Genomic DNA, 17,659 nt, shown 5'->3' with positions numbered 1-17,659 from the left:
TAGACATGCGGCATAACAGTGTCAATCTACATTCTCCAATTAAATTAATATGTGTCATCTTCTTCATGTGCAATGACAATAAATTAGAGCAAGCCCTGACATTTGAGTAAACTACATTCTGTTAACCTTTGATTACCTCTGATGAATAGTATGGGAAAGTTTTATATCAATTAATTAAATCTACAGATGACAAAGATAAACTTTTTAATAATCTTCTTTCCCCAATAAATTTATCCTGGTGCTGAATATCTACTACAGGCCATGAATATACTTGGTTTTGGGAATACAAAGATGAATAAGAAATGTGACCCTCAAAACACTCTGTAATGGTGATAAGTGTACAGAGAATAATACATTCCAAAAGAAAAAAACATATGTGCAACAGAAAGGTTAGCCCATGACCAGCAATTCATACTGTCCGTGGAAGATGGTGGTTTGGAAGGTGGTTTGACAAGAGATCTTTCCTGTGGGAATCAAGGCCTGGGCTCTGGAACTTGACTGACTGGATGTAGATCTCTTCTTTATTGCTTTTATAGTTTATATATGATGTATCCTCCAAAAGCTCATGTATGAGATAATGCAAGAATTGTCAGAGGTGAAATTGTTAGATTATGAGAACCTTAACTGGGTAGTAACTATAGGCAGGTAGGGTGTTGTTGAAAAAGTCACTGGGGATGTGACTTTGGGTTTTATATTTTGTCCCAGTTGAGCAGAGCTCACTCTGGTTCCTGGTTGTCATGTCCTGGGCTGCTTTCCTCTGCCATGCACTTCCACAATGCTGTTCTGCCTCCTCTGGGACCCAGATCTATGGCATCAGCTGTCTATGGATTGAACCTCTGAAAGCCAAAATAAACTTTTCCTCCTCTACATTATTCTTGTCAGGTGTTTTGGTCACAATAATGCAAAAGTTGACTAAAACAACTGCTTAGCGTCCACAGGAGCCTGGGTAGGTTACTTCCTGTGCCTCAGCTTTCCTCATAGTGATAACAACAATCTCAGAGAGCTATTTTGGGAATCAGTTTAGTGAATACACATCCGGCACATAGTAAACAGTCAGGTAAGGCTATCATCATTATTTATTAGACAAATCAAATACAAGGGAAAAGACATTTCAAACAAAGGCTGCTGAAGTACAAGATCCAAAGGTTTTGTTTGTTTGCTTATTTTGAATTATTTATTATGTGTTCATTAGGAGGTACACATTTAATATATATTGTCACCAAAATCATATGAGGCAAAAACATGTTTTCAGGTGAGAAAATGAAGCAGAGATTTTAAAAAGCTCCCCACTGTCTCAGAACTAGTAAGTGGACAGAGCTTGGATTCATGCCCAGACAGTCCAACACCAGAGCCCAAGTGCTGACCCCTTACGTGAATGGCCTTCTAAGAGCATATGTTGTTTTGGCAGAACCTACAAATAGTTCACCAGGAATGGAACACATAATACTTTTCTGTTATGGAGAATGTCAGTAAGTGGGGTGATGTCAAGGAATGTGGGCACCCAACAGAAGGGCCGTAGAAGTCAAAGCAAGGTCAACCGAAACTCCAGAAAATTAAACTCTACAAAATACATTTTTATATTTTAAAGGGAGCAACTGTTTAGTACAGGCTCCAGAGCAAGTTGTGAATGGAGAAAATGGTGACCAGAAAGGAAATTGATATCACTTCTACAGAACATCTGGACGCCTCTTTGGACCATCAGTTGTGGTTAATGGACACATGAGATCTTGGAGTAAGAGCTGTCTGAAGAAAAACTACTCTAACCAGAACAGGGAAGGTTGCTTAGTGTTCCTAGAAGATGTGAAGGTGGCCTGTCACTCACTAATACCTCACGGAATGAGGGGGGACCTGACAAGCAGATCAGTGCTTCCACATATATGCAGAAAAATAGCAGCTCCTCCTACAGTGTGGAGTGTGTTTCTCTGACACTAGCATTAACAGGAGACTTCTGTGATGAACTCCACCAATTCTGACCATCCCTTTCTCAGAGAAGACAAGTTCTAAGTTTTATATCATAAAAAGTCATCTCCTCTGGATGGTATCCCTTAAGCATTCTTTAGGCTTATTAACATGCTTGGATTTGGGGGACTACTATTTCATGGTTTGCCCTCCTACCCCTGGTTTCACTTCCTTCACCATTTAGTCCAGAATCCCCTAACTACAACCAAAATCCCTAAAGCCCTCATGCCCTCTTGTCCTTTCTCAACACCTCCTGGAACTGCAGAACCAACCACCTTCTTGTGTATCCCACATGGCTTCTTGGAGCAAAAACACAGCCATGCCAACGCTGGAGATGGGGAATCTGAGGATCATGTTGCAGGGAAGTTCCTCTCCAGGTGTCCCTAGTTGCTCTTCCAAATTGCCAAATGTCTTTTCAGGTCCATCTTCCACTCAATACATACACAAATGACCAGATGATAATCAACATGCCCCCATTTCTCAGTGACGCAGATCTATGGGTAACTCTGCTCTGGCCTCCCTGATTGGTAAAAGAGATCCCCCACCCAATTCTGTCACCTTCCACTGTTCTGCGATCTACCATGGCTGGATAATTGCCCCATCTAAGCTCCAGTTGCACACCCTTGCCATTACCGCATTCTGTACTCTCTCCTAAATTTTCCTACACCTTCAATCTTTTTTCACTGATTCCTTCCCTGAAAATGTGAACATGGTTAGGTAGATCCTCACTTAAATGATGGAAAATGTTCCTTTAGTACATGATCTCCTCTAGGCAAAATCATGCTCTTCCTTTTGTTTCTCTTCATGGCTACTTCCTTCAAAGGGTCTTCTCCATATCCTTTTCCCATTTCCTTCTTATTCACTAGTCATTAGTACAGCAGATAAAAGCATGCTCTCCGCCGACTCCAATCCTCTAGCACCTCTGCTGCCAGTGTCTTCTGCACTGACAAATCTGTTGGTCACTTGACAAATATATTTTTACTTGTTTATTCTGTGGTATTTAATGTTCCCCTCACTTGTACCTAAGCCTACCTTGAATTTCTTCTAACTCTTCGGTGGCAACTTCTCCAGTCCTCTTCCAATCCACCTGTTTGGCCAAGCATTGCTGATCTCTTCAGTTCTCCTCTTACACTTTTCTTCTGCATTGTTTCTCTAGGCTTCTATAAGCCCAGCTCCTGCTGCTTACGTGGTTGCCTTCCAAAACCCACATTTGCACCAGTTTTGCCTGGACTCCAAGGCTGTGCCTGCATAATTCACTGAAAGTGTCCATTGGAATTGTTTAAATCCACCCAACCTCAACATGTTAGGAAAGAAACTCACGGTCACTTCACCTCATCCATCTCCCATCCCTAACTCCTTCCCTTCCTGATTTTTCTCCCCTTAATAAGTAATTGCACCAACCACTGGACCACCCAAGACAAGTGGGAAAGTCATTGCTGATATATCTCTCCTTTCCCCCTCTTGCTCATTCAAAAGGCTGTGCCCATTTTTACTTTATAAGATCTATTGAAATCACTCTCTGCTCCCATACTTCATTCCTCCATGCCCAGAAAGGTCAGCTCCTTCTCACTCACTGACTACCATTCTCATGGTCACCAGATGTGTGTGTGTATTGTCAGTTAATCCTCAATATGACACCAAGATATTTTTTTCCTGAAATTTGCATTTCATTCATTCTTTCCCTGTATTTTCTTTGGGCTTTTAGTATACTTAACACAGAGGAATCTGAACTTACTCATTCCACAGAGAGACTGTGTTGTGATCTAGTGTCTTTTCCTCACTTTACTAGCCTACCAACACCTAAAGGTGCCTGGAATATAGTATACACTCAATAAATTAAAAATCAGTCTCCTCTTATAGTCTAATTCCTGCTCCTTCAAGATCCCACTTAGGTCTCCTCTCGTCCAGGAAGCTTTCCCTTCCCTGTCTCACAGTGCCAAAATCACCTATGTGATGGCACTGATCTAATGCCTCATTTATTTATCTGTCTCACCCACTAACTATGAAGTCCTTAAGGATGACAATTGGATCTTATTTATATCTGGATTCATGCCATTTAGCACAAGCCTAGGTGCATATTTATTTACACATTCAACTAATTTGCCAAATCTCAATTAACTGCCTATATGTCAGGCACTGTCCCAGGAACTAAATAAAAAAGACAAAGTGGGTCTCTCTCCCTTAGGGAATTCATATTTCTGTGGTGTCGTCAGCAGTAAATAAAATTACAGATCATAACACATGCAGAAAATGAAATAAACAAAGAGCTGTGGCAAAAAGAAGCAAGGGCCCAATTTTAATAGGGCAGATATAAATGGTCTTTAAAACAGTAGTCAGTATTCATGTTAAGGCTGTAAAAATGAGGAGGAGCTAATTGTTCTTCATGAATAAGAAGACTATGTTCCTGGAGGGTATGAAATCATGTCCTGAGACGCTTTCGACTTTGTATGTGTATGCCTGTGTGTGCTCAGATCTCAAAGAGCATCTAATCCCCACTGTTTGATTACCTATTAATAAAAAGCTCAAGTTTTGACCTAAAAGGACAAACCAAAGCATGAAGTGAGCAGGAAAGCCCTCTGAGGGGCTATGAGGATGTGGGAGCATTTGTTTATCAATGAACCCGATGGTGGTAATCTATATCTTAAGGGATGCCATGGATGTAAGATTTCACCATGCAGAGTTCAAAGGCAGCGTAAGAAAAGGGGAATTAGCATTCTAAATACCTCCTCAATCTATAGCCAGGTTTGATATCAGAATGCCAGTTGCTTTGCTTTTCTCTAGCAAAATTTTCTGCACTTGCTTTCTTGGTTCATATTGATAAAGTTATTAGACCAGCAGGATAATGCTTGCTTTACTGTGCATTTCATCCATTATTTGCTAAACGGAGAACAGAGAACTCAGCAGAGTGCCAATCACTGAGGCAGACAAGAAATGCAAGGACACAAGCTGAGGCCAGACTCTCATAGTCTCACAGATCTTCAGGAAGGTCTGTAGCATCTTTGGGCAGAACGCAGCGAGATCCCTGTAGCAACAGCCTTCATGTGGTGTGCAGTAAGATCCTGTTAAAATCAAGGAGGCTGACAAGTATGCCCAGGGCTCTATGAACATAACCAGATTCACTCACTAGACTTTCCCTGCTTGGCATTGGTCACGTTCTTCCTCTGGGAGTGCAGTGAGACTGCATTTCTCAAGACAGTATAGCACATTATTCAAAACTGAACTCCTACATGTAAAGTGGTACATTAAAAGTTCAGAACATAAACAAGTATAATACCCAAACCTGGATTTCAGCAACCTTAAACAATTTCTTAATATCTTTCTTCAAAGCAAAAAGAATGTAATGATTCTTAACATGAGCTAGATTCTATTTTGGGTTAGAACACATGAAAACAAAGGGTATGAAAACATAACAAAACATCTCCTAAGACACGGCCACAGTCTGCTCTTGTAGGCTGATATAGAAACAGAGAAATGTGTCCATAACTCTCACATGACTTTTTTTCTTTTTGTACCAAGGATTGACCTTAGGGGCACTTAATCACTAAGCCACATCCCCAATCATATTTTGTATTTGTATTTAGAGACAGGGTCTCACTGAGTTGCATAGCACCTCGCTTTTGCTGAGGCTGACTCTGAACTCAAAATCCTCTTGCCTCAGCCTCCCAAGCCGCAGGGATCACAGGCATGCTTCACACATGACTTTCACACTGCATACCACACTCCCATAATTAAGCACTGAGTGTCTGCCCTTCACTAGATTTTGAACTTCTGTAGGGAAGGAACAGTTTCTTACACACAAGTTTACATCTACTGACTACCTGTACATGGCACACAGAAGGGTCCAGTAGATGTTTGTTGAATTGCACTAAATAAATCTACATCTGACAACCATTAGAAGACAAAGATACATAATGCACTGCAGGATGAAGGAGAAAGAAGTAATTACCTTTGCCTACAGGGTGGGATGAGGGCAGAAGGGGGGTACACAGGGCACAGGTCAATACCATGAGAGATGCTCCCTCTTACTAGTGATCACGGACATATCCATTAAAACATACAAGATCAAGACATGTTTTCTGCCCAAAATACTGGTAAAAACAAGTATTGAAATTACTCAGTCCGGGTGAAAGTCTGGGGCCTTCTGAAACATGGGTATGTTGTTAGAACCTCCCTGTAACGTAACCTGTAACCTCAAGAATTTATTTACATTATATACGCACATATTCTGATACAGTAACATTATCTTTAGAATTCTATAGTATTTTACAGAGAGAGTTACCAAAATTGAGGGACATGTTTAAAAATATGTCATTGATTAAGTACTGTGGATATTAGCAAAGGTCGAGGAAAGGTACTAAAGACACATAACAAAGGTAAGCAAGAGGCACTGCAGCCAGGCATGAAGAGAAAGGAACTCAGGAGTCAGTTCTGCTGTTTACCTGACTGCATGACCACTGAGCATGTTGCCTAATAGTTCTAAGCCTTATTCATCTCATCTGGAAACTAGAACTACTAATTTTATAGGGTCGTTAGAATAAAATTAAAAACAAAAATCTTAGAATACTTTCTAGCACATCGGAAGCATTGCATAAGGTTAATTAGGCATGCAGTGGTTTAATTCAACATGCAATCCCACACTCTGAGGCCCTTATCACCCTGGCCCAGTTTTTAAAAATATACTCACCTGGACAAATAACCAGGACTCACTTGTAAGTGATATAAAGCAGGTTGTCAGACACCAGTGAGTAGTATATTTCTATTTTCTTAAATAAACACATACACAAAACTCAGTGCCAACATATGTATATATCTGTTGGCATTTTTTTTTATTTTATCTCTAAAGATAGGTACAGAATCACCTATAACTATTAATACCGTTGACCTCAGGAAAACTGGATCTGGGTGGGAAGTAAGAAACTCCTAACATTGTTTTTCTTCTTCTTGGCATTTTTAAAAAATCATTATAATGAGTATACATTATTTGTGTGATTAATAAAAAGCAATAAGGTTTAATAAAATAAATCTGTAAGTCCAGAAACCAAAATCATGTTACACACATAAGAAAGGGATGGGAGTGGGAGTTACAAAATTCAGCTGAATCCAGAATGCAAAGGAACAAAAAGCAGAGTGGCTCCTGACCTTGTGTGGGAACTTGGCTGTCTCCTGCCCACCTGGGGGAGGTGCCAAATGTTTGCAATCTCAGGTATGCACAGTGGCATTGGGTTCCTGTTCCATGAAGAGTACTCTTGCTGGGAAATTATCACACACATCATTTTCAGGGTGTGTATTTCTGTCCAACAACCTTGTGTTTATGGCTGAATGAAAACTGAATTTTGAGAAGAACATTCTTCACTGCTGGCATGAACCATCTGACCCAGGCTGCCCATGGCTCTGTCCTGAAACATGGAGTAGGAAGAGAAAAGAGGCTTCCAGAAGAGACTTCCAGGTAGCAGGAATCAGGCTGGGAAAGCTCACAAGCTTCAGATCAGCCGGCTTCAGCCTGAGCCCCAGGAGCTCCCCAGACAATGCAGACTGCCCTGCTGCCTAGGGCATCCTGTGGCATGTGGCATTGTCTCCTCACACACCACTAGGGAACTTCTGTTGATAATCACTCTATGTCTCCTGGGAAAATGGAAAACAGGGCAGGCAACCTGTACAGAATCACTGAAAAAGTTTAACCCATTCACATATTCATAAGCATATGTGCCTTCATGTCCCCCAAAGCAGATTTTGCTGCTTGAGATGCACTTAGCTTTGGAGATCCAGTGGGAAGCTTGCTTGTATCTTGTGTGGATCTGAGAATGGGACACTGAATTTGACAAGTCAGTCATGGTAGTCAATCTCTAATATAGATTTGTGGGTGTGTGCCGCTTTAAGAGAGTGAGCTTTTTAGCTCCCCCAGACCCCCTAGGGCTTTCTCACCACTTAAACCTTTCTCAGCAGAGTTGACTACCCCAGTACAAAAGGGAGAAAAGATGAGTATATTTCTGAGAAGTATATCTCAGAGACACTGTATCTAGATTTTGACATTTTATTTATCTCAACCTTTAAGCTTAATCTTGCTTCAAAATGGTGCCACCACAGTGCTCCACAAATCTCAAAGCTTAATCCACCCTAAGGCGGAGTTGGTTTTAAAGTGCAGTTAATTGTGCTGAATGGGACCTTGCCTTCCCTCCCACCTTGACTCCCTGAGTGAACAACAACACAATGCAAAACAAAGTCCACAACTTGCTCCAGGATTGAGGTGTGATCAAAGACAAGACCAACTGGGAGCAAAAGCTCATTAACTTGGTGCAGAGTCTGAGCCTGGCAGCCCTGTAGCCTCTTGATCCAGAGAAGCTTAAAGTCCCTGGTCAAGAGAACAAGGTCAAATGCCTCTTGACCTCTGGCCTACTCTAACACCCCAAGGGCATTTGCCACTTGCTTGCTTCTGAATATTCAACTGGCAAAATTTTCAAAGAATAAGACTTCAAAAAAAAAAAAAAAAAAAAGTGCTTATATCTATTTTTTAGACAAGAAGCAATTTCTCTGTTGCCCAGTAATATTTAGGAGTAGAGAAAATTCTGATCAGAATACTACATTCTGTATAGTATTGTGTAGTATTCTGTGTAGTATGTGTGTGTTTATATATACTTTTTATGGGGGGGTGGGAAGAAAGATCCAACAAAGACAAAGCCTGTGGAAGACAGAGAAGCAATAAATGTATACAATTTCCTAACATGTCTGCAGGTCTGTTGGCTGTGACTTGCTAATTACATGACCTTGGGCACACCATAAAAATTAATTAAGAAGTTGTAATAACACATGTCTAGCACTAAGCACAATGCCTGAAACATTGTGAGCAATCAATAAATTTTCTTTATTATTGTTGTCACTATTACCATTATCATCAGCATCATCATCACTTTCATTAAACAAGCAAGGTGCTGGGTTAAGGACCTGAAGACTGTTGAAAGGAGAAAATATGCACACAAGCCAAGAGAAAAAGTGACACTTAGCTTCTCTCTCTATTCCAGCACTCATGGTTGTGTGACAACTTGTCTATTTGCATTAGAATGATCTTATTTGGGGATCTGGCACTTCCGGGTGGTGCTTAAGTCCCTTATTCAATGAATAGAGTTACATAACACAGGTTACATGCAAGTGTATTTCTCTCTCACCTTAACTGTCTACAGATTTCTGTCCCCTCCAGAAATGAACTTTAGAAGCCAGAGCCCCTGTGCTGTTAATCCATGGACACACCCACCTCCCCCTTCTCCAACCAAAATAATCCAATGCAATAAAGGAATAAATGGATGAAAAAGAAAATTATATATTGATGATTATCTGGTAGAGACAAAATTGTGTTCACCAGTCTGCTCAAAAAGAAACTGAGCATCATCTCTATGCTAGGTGCTCTGCTCAGTGTCATGGGTGCTATGAGGATGTGCAAAATCTGCTCTGGGGGTGGGGACATGGTTTCAAAACTTTTGCATAGGCTAGATTTCTACATAGAAAGGAAGAGTTGCTGAAGAAGAAAATGAGTCCACATTTGGTCATCTAGTTTCCCTCAGGCCCAGAAATGTGGGCTCTCTCTTCCTGATCTTCATCCTCCATCCACCCAGCACGGCCTCACTTTTCTGCTGAATTAACACCTCCTTCCAGGTTCCCTAATCACCGACAGGGGCATCCTGAGCTGCTCAGAACTGTGAGTCCTTCCAAAGCCCAGGTGAAGTGTCAGAAGCACGTTCCCTTTTATGCTCTCCTTTCTTTTCTAAACAATCTCTTCAGTGTGTTCTCTTCCTATTAACGTAACAAAATGACCAGATTCTAAGAGTGCCGAGCATCCACAGTAGCTGTTTCCAATATATGACATGCATCGCCAATGACAATTATGGGTATAGAAAAGCGTATTAAATGTTTTCGGGTATAATATATATTTAGACATACTGAAAAGCCAGTAGGCCTTTCTTGCCACCGTTCCCAAGCTTCAGCCCACCCAGTTTGCTCCCTCAGAAAGGGAGGCTTACTAGAAATGGAATGTGGTGTGATTTTTATTTCCTCAACCCACTCTCCGAAGATTGGAAGAAACATTCTTCTTGTGCCTCATCAGAGAGAAAGAAGAATACTGAACCCGAGCTCTGTGGTCTAGGACAACCTGCTCCTCGACCCCTCAGCATGGCCCTTCCACTGCTTGGCTAGAGTTATGGCTGCTAAAACTTCTTCCCTAATGAATCAAAACTGCCTATCTTTTCATTTTCTAATACGCGGACTACATGGTAGATGGCAGATGTGCTCTGAAAAAAGATGGCTTTCATTCTTATATATGTACATACATTAGAGAAACCTATCAAGGAAGCACAAGCTTTCCTGAGTCATAAAGAGTCTGATCAAGAGTTACTCGATATGAAGAATACAGTGCTGGGCACTCAATACACTGAAGAATTACACTTGGCTCAAGGATTATCAAGTCTTCCAGGACTAACCAATAAGAAGCAGCATTCTCCTGGTCTGGGTTAAGGTATAGGCAGGAAGAGCCAATCGGGAGTGAGAAGAGCTTAGTTTATTGTAAACAAATAGAATATGTGTGTTTCTGAGGCATTTTCGGTTCCTAGTTTCAGACCCTCAATAGCTCTAGTACAAAATTGTCTTTGTATACAACAAGTTACTGGGTTAATCTGCCCCTAAAGCATTTGTGCCCATTCATTTGAAACAGTAGTGTTTACACCACATATATGTGAAAGGCAATAGACTGTGAGTCCCAGATGTAAGGATGTGTGTGAGTGTGCACCTGCATGCTGCTAGTGAGCTGCAGTGCAGGACTGTGGAAAGCAAGCAGTGGAAGCAACACGGGGAGTCTGGCTTATGCACACACAGAGGTTGTGCTGCTCCTTTTTACAAAGGCACCTCGCTCTGCCCTAGTTCTCATCAAGATTAGTGAGAACTATGGGAGCCAAGTGCATAAACATGACCTAATGAACAGCATAGCAAAAATATATACTGGACCAAGAGAGGAGGTCTGTAGACAAGTTAATTCTCTGGCCTGCCCAGAGACAAAGCCAGACCCACTGTTAAGGAAAACAAAAGGAACACAGGAAGCAGGGATGTATATAACCAGGAACCTTCTCACCAGGGAACAGGAGTGAATGAGAGGCAGCCATAGCCGGCATCATGCTTAAATAAGAGTAATTATTGACTCAATTCATCTACATACCTCCAAAGTGAGCTCTCTGTGATGCTCCCCAGGTTATAGTCATAGAGCTTTGTCAAAATGAGAATCACCTGAAGGCAAAAGAAGAAATCATGGTTAGTCTCAAACAATTACAATCTCTTAGAACTGAAATGGCCCAAGGGAGGGCTTAGGATTCCTTTAATGGGTGCTTAACAAAATTGAATGAATTGTTACAGCATTTGCTGCACCAACTAGGGAAAGGTTAGCTTGCCTTCCACTCTTCCAAGATTTTAGGCCAGATCCACTCCCCGTCTTTCTCCCTGTTACCCTGCAACAAGGGTTACCTGCCACTCCAAGTATTACTTGCATTTGTTGCCCTGGTGGGTTTAACATTTTCTTTTGGGAAGCTGGTGAAACTGTCAAAAACGCATCCCACAAGGTAACCCCTGAGCAGATGGTTGGAAGAGAGGAAGATCCCCTGTGTTAGCAGGTCCCAGACTTCTGAGCTGGACTACCTAGGCATGTTGCTTTCTGAACCAGGATATCCCTACCTATTAACCCAGGTGGAAGGTAATGATATCTCCCAGAAAAGGTTCCTGTGAGAAGTTAAATTAGGTAATAAATGCAAATTACATGTAAATTTGCATGGAGCTCTTAAATGTTAGGTCTTTTCCTTTCTCCTTATGAATTTGGTTTTGTTTCTTCTCATTTCCCAATTTTGGAGAAAACCACTGAATACCAGCAACTAAATACCAAAGAAGGGACATTCAACAGCATTTTAACAGGAGCAAATCTAGATTTTATGTGATCATAAGACTTACAGTATTTGTAGGTGAGAGCCTCCATGAGAAAAAATAAAATAAAATAAAAAATTAGCGACAAGTCCTGGGGAGGAAGTTGAGAAACTGAGGGATGCTGGAATCTAAGCTTCATCAGCTTTGACACAGATACTCATCTGATTTTTTAATCCATCTGTATTTTTAACCTCACTCAGATGAAATGAAACTATTTAGTCTATCCCTCCAAAATTGAAGAAATAGCTATTGAGTCCAGGATTTTTCCTGATACCAGAGAAATACAGTGAGGCCTGAGAGTGTGTGACCCAATTAGGACATGACATGCTCATACGGGAATAGGGAACTTAGGGGACAGTTCACCAACCCTTCTCAGTACCAAAGAAATCATGGCCATGATCATGGCAGCTGAGAAGATGGCTTCTTTGGTGACCGCAGCAATGACCATGGTGGACCTGATTAAAAACAGGAGGCCCAGGCAACGTGGGGAGATTGAACACAGCAGCCAGCTCCTGATCACTGATTGGCCCAACCTACTTACTCTTACGCAAGGGGGAACATGCTGATCTGCTTGGTTTTCCTTGAGGTTCCTATTTCCCTCTAGGAACTCATAACCTAGAACTTTTGGCCCCGTCCTACTGTTCCCAACTCAGCAGAAAAATGTTGACATCGATTTCCCAATTTTCTCTAAAGGCCAAGAGATCAGTTCTAGCTACCATGAGCACAGAATATTCTAACCTTGAATTCTGAGGCAGCAAGCGGCCAAGAGTGCTGAATCCTTGCAAGTTCCACTTTGCTGCCACAGCGCTTGATTTACAGAAGGCAGGAGAATCAGTGAGCAGATTCTTAACACACTTTTTCACAGCAAGCAAACTGGGACTCCGTGACCTTAGATTCATTGTGAGCTCAAGGAAATGAAGAACTCTGGTAATTTAAAAAGGACAGAGATCCCTGCAGACCTATCCTCTAGGACCACCCCATGCCTAACCCCCAGCACAGGCTTCCTTCTAGGAACTTGCTTCTTTAGCAAAATGTGAGCATGTGTGAGGTTCGGGGCACCCTATGGGCACATCAGATGGTATGCCTGTGGGAGGGGGTTGGGGGGCATATGCTTAACAGATCCATGTGCCAATTAAGTCGCTCTAAGTGCTAAATTTCAATCACCACCATCCCAGGAACACTGATCAGAGGCAGCAGGGTGGCTGTTTGTTTGAAGACTCAGAAGGATGTTGCTGCTTCACTTTAGTCCTATTTTGCCAAATGCACCTATAAATTTCCCACCAAGAAAATGGGGTGTGGGCATAAAGCATTTCTAGGTAGTTGCTCTCTTGATACAGTATGGCAGTAAACTCTATAATGAAGTTCAGCTGGTCACAGGCCATGTCTCCCATTCATTTGACAAGGGAATGCATAGGCACCCCAGAGAAGGAATCCTTTCACCCAGCATGGAACGGTGTGAGCTGCATGGGCACACTCACAGAAATTGTTTAAGTAGTTCCCGGGGTGGATGAATGGGAAGGTGGAAATCTGTTCTCTGCCTTTTCTTGCTGGGCTAGAAATACTAAAATGCCAGTGATACACTCAGGCAGTTTATCAATACTGCACCAGAAGAGGTGTCCTCCATGGCATTTCAAAGCCTATCAGCCCAAATCAATCTGTTTAATCTTTCTGTTTTCAGAACCATAGTAAGAATGGAGGCGGAACTGCTAACCTTTAGTTATGTTTTCAATCGATTATTTGAGGTCTCTCTTCCCTCCTGTGCCCCTTTACTGCCTCGGTGCGTTCTTTTACCTCCTCACTCCTGGAAGTTAGTGATGCACAGTTATACGAGACCCGCTTTGCTGTCTGTTAGCTAGTTTTTCCCTTGCATTCATTAGCTGTACTATTTAACAGAATCAGCACCTATGAAGGCGGCCATGGCCGAAATCACAATCCTCAAGTAGGAGGAGTGAAAGTTGCACTTTCTGCCTTTTCTGGTCCAAATGTGGATGGTTTTGCATATTTTTCAAACTGAAAACAAACAAATAAAAAACTCACAACTATTTCACCAAGTGAAATGTGATCTATACTTAAATAATAATTTATTTTCATTCATTCTACTGACAATTCTCAGTTTTATGAGTCCAAGTGTATAAGATTTAATTTTAAATTCAATGAGAGCAAGCCTCTTTTGATGAACACACATACATTCGCCAAAAATGGAGTATCCATCAGCTTCCCGTTCATCTTTCCAATCTTGTCTCCATTTTTGTAGTATCAAAATACCCCCAGTTCAAAACAATAAGCAGTGACCATACAATAACAGCTTTTTCAGGTTCTTCTCCACATCTTAGGATATTATCTTTAAATAGCTTGAGTCCAAATATCTATGACTTGATAACCTCTACCTACATTTTATCAGGACTTCAGCATCCAGTTATTTCTGGAACTTTCCACAATGACCTGTCTCAAGTACCTGCCCTGACACACATCAGTCTCAGCACTGCTGTCACCACAAGAAATCTTCCCTGGTCCTGTGGCATCATGGTTGGAGAATCTCCTGGGAGGAACTTCACTTGGTCCATTCTTATAGAGAACCCACCAAGCCACCATTTTCCAATCATCCATTCCTTGGCAGGTGGGAGAGGACCAGACACAGGGCCAGGTTGTGTACAGAAACCTATGGTCAGGTCTCCAAAGAACTGAGCAAAGCTTTCCTCCCAGTGCCGACTAGAGTTTCATAACCTGGGTTCCTGAACTATCACCTTTCTTCCCAGTCTTCCACAATCCATCTGAATAATTCCATCACCTCTGGCCCCTGGCCTTCTGTACATATATGGGGGTGAGAAACCCTCACAAAGGACTCTGTGAGAGGAAATGCCAACTCACTCCTCCCTTCCTCTAGCCCCAACCTCTTTCTGCACTGACTTACAAACAAAAGCATTCCTGGAGATAAACAGAGACACTAGTATGTAGATGACGAAACAGAGTGTTCCACTATAAATTTGCCAAAGTCAGTGAAAAACGTTCTGTTTTACCAAAATGGAAGGGCAAGCCTTCTTTCTTGGTATGTGCTAAAATGAATCAATTTGGCAGCTGTGTAAATTAATAGACTGGCAGAGTCAATCATGTCAATTATTAGCCATGTAGCAACTTGGAGTATGAGAGTATTTTTAATTATTCATTTAAAAGATAATTTAGAAATGAAACAGATATTTAAGGAGCCCCCTAGAACACTCTTCTAGGAACTTAATTCTATACATCACATTTTCTGAAAAATTCTGTTGCAGGTACTAAGTGTAGCTTCCACCCAACCTCTCACTAACTGAAAGAATTCACTCCATAGGATAAAGAAAGGGAATATGTCTATATATTTTATCTGGACACTGTCCTTCACTTCACCTCATCTCCATATCGGAAATCTTAGAAAACGGGAACACGTCATTTTTCAGTCATTAATGATTTGCATTTTCCCCTCTTACTGTTCCCAACCATGAAAACAAACCTCCAGGGAAACAAAGTGTGCCTGAGGCTCCTTAACGCTGGCCAATTCAGGCTACAAGGTCTTAAAGTCTCTTTCACTCTGATGGTCAGTAGCTCCAAACCCTGAATAATATTGATGTTGACAGGATCCTACTCTATGAAACAGTCTGATCCCTTTAGTATTTCCTCTCAGTCCTTAGGGTGTTTTTGTAATTGTGACACAGGGAGAGACCCCCACAGAACTCAACTGTGCTAATGTTCACAATTCCTCTCTCCTGGGGTGAGTCACAATCTGGCTCCTCTGAGCAAGCAGAGTCCATGTTGACGATCAGCAGAATGGTGCAGGGGCTGAAGCTGGCTACCTCCATCCCTCCCCAGCCAGCTTCCAGCAGGTCGAGAAGTTTCTTCATTGTCCCAACTCAAAAGATGGCCTTTCTGTTTATTACAGCAGCTTGCAAGGGAACATTTGGTAGGATTCATTTACATAAGTGAATGGAAGAAAACACAGGGACAGAGAATTATATGGGACTTGAAGAGACTTGTAATAATCTGGCCTGAGGATCGAAGAGTATGATAAAAATGTGTTCAATAGTCAGAAATTTGTTTTTACTTGTTTCTGTGCACTCTAATTTTAGAGAAAAGATGAAAATTCACAACTGATTTTCCTTAAAATATGCATGCTCCAGATTGTATCTTTGGCTGAGTATTTATCCAACTTTCCAATTTAAACTGAGGTTTTCATTATTTTGGGGAGCTTTGAATCTTTTAAGAATCTGATCTGATAAAAATCTATGAACAGGAAACAATGAATATAACTGTAATGATACCATTGATCTTCTCAATCCTAGAGAGGTCATCACATCAACAATAAGAACCTCTATAATTCTCAGAAAATAAGAGCTATTTCAGAAGAAAGAACTTTCAGCTTTAAAATTCTCCACATTTAATTCAATAAACATGTAGTAAGCCCTGATAAAAGGGAGGAATAAAAACAAATGTGCGTGCTGTGAAGGTAAAAAAGGGGAATGAGACTTGGTACCAATCACTAAAAGCTCACAGTCTGGTGGAGAAGCAAATGTGTACACAGATCTTTACAAGCCAAGGAAGAAAAGGTTCGAAGGAGAAAACTGTTTCTAACTTTCAGAGATGAAGAAAGAAAGGCATCATGAAGTATAGATGCACAGAAGAGGAGGCATTCTCGGAAGACATGTGCGATGTTCATGGGGACTGGGGGTGCAGAGATGGCATGCTAATGGAGAGGTCCAGAGATATGAAAGAAAATAATGAGCCCTCTGGTTTCCCTGAAGCTTAGAGTCTGAGCAGGGAGGCATACAATACCAGAGTAGAGAGAGGGGCCTTGGCTCTGTGGTGAAGGGCCTATATATCAGGCTGGCTGTGCTCTGCTGGAAAGGAAGGGGCTTTGGAATCAAAGATCAGATTTTGAGTTCCAGCTAGTCATAGACTCATTAGAATGTCTGTAGCAAGAAGAAACAGATACCTGGAAGTAACACAAATGGTAAGGTGCTTATTATCTGTACAGTGGGAAGCCCAGAGTTTATGTAGTTCCAGGATTCACTTGGATTAACAGTATCATTAAAGATCCAAGTGATACCCACATGTCTTCTCTGACCGTATCAACACTCAGTGCTGCCTCCCTTCATGTTCGCATAACGTGGCTTTCCTTCACACAGAAACAGCTACATGTGGAGAAAAGAAGGGCCTCTCTTGCCCTTATGTGTTTTATTTTGTTGTTTTATGATGATAATTATTTAGTTGGGGACTGTCTTAGCTTTCTATCCCTGTGACAAAATACCTGAGATAAACAACTAAATGAAGAGAAGATTTATTTTGGTTTATTGTTTCAAAGATTTCAGTCCATGGTAAGTTGGCTCCATTGTTTTTGGATTCATAGCAAGGCAGAAGGTCATGGTGGGGAGCATGTGGGGGAGCAGAGCTACTCACATTATGGTAACCAGGAAGCAGAGAGAGAGAGGAGGGTCACAAACCCCACCCCCGCAAGGGCCCCGCCTCAATGGCCTAACTTCTATCCACTAGGCCTCAATTTCTAAAGGTTCCATACTATACACTAATGCCACAGGTTGGTAACCAACCCTTTAGGGTTGGACCTTAAAGGACCTTCAGGGCCATTTAAGATCAAAACCATAACAGGGAAGAAACTCTCCCAAGATTCCTCCCAACAAATTCCCTTGGCCCTCACTGACCAAGATAAAGTCGTACATGTACCAGTGCCCTAGCTGCAATGAAGACTGGAAATGATTCCCTACGGTGAGAG

General features: G+C 41.6%; 1 protein-coding gene across 8 annotated transcripts in view; it reads right to left on the bottom strand.

The window, feature by feature from the left end:
* The window catches only part of SORCS1 (sortilin related VPS10 domain containing receptor 1), a 469,944-nt gene that overhangs the window by 287,783 nt on the left and 164,502 nt on the right, over window positions 1-17,659 (bottom strand). For all 8 annotated transcript variants that reach the window (XM_079136908.1, XM_079136906.1, XM_079136907.1 and 5 more), the window contains exon 2: window positions 11,153-11,220. In XM_079136908.1, the coding sequence (XP_078993034.1) occupies window positions 11,153-11,220 (68 nt within the window). The remainder of the gene's footprint in view (window positions 1-11,152; window positions 11,221-17,659) is intronic.

The sequence above is a fragment of the Sciurus vulgaris genome, assembly GCF_902686455.1.
Source record: "Sciurus vulgaris genome assembly, chromosome: 4".
NCBI lineage: Eukaryota > Metazoa > Chordata > Mammalia > Rodentia > Sciuridae > Sciurus > Sciurus vulgaris.
The sequence above is the reverse complement of the archived record's forward strand: the minus strand, read 5'-3'. Positions and strand labels throughout refer to the sequence as shown.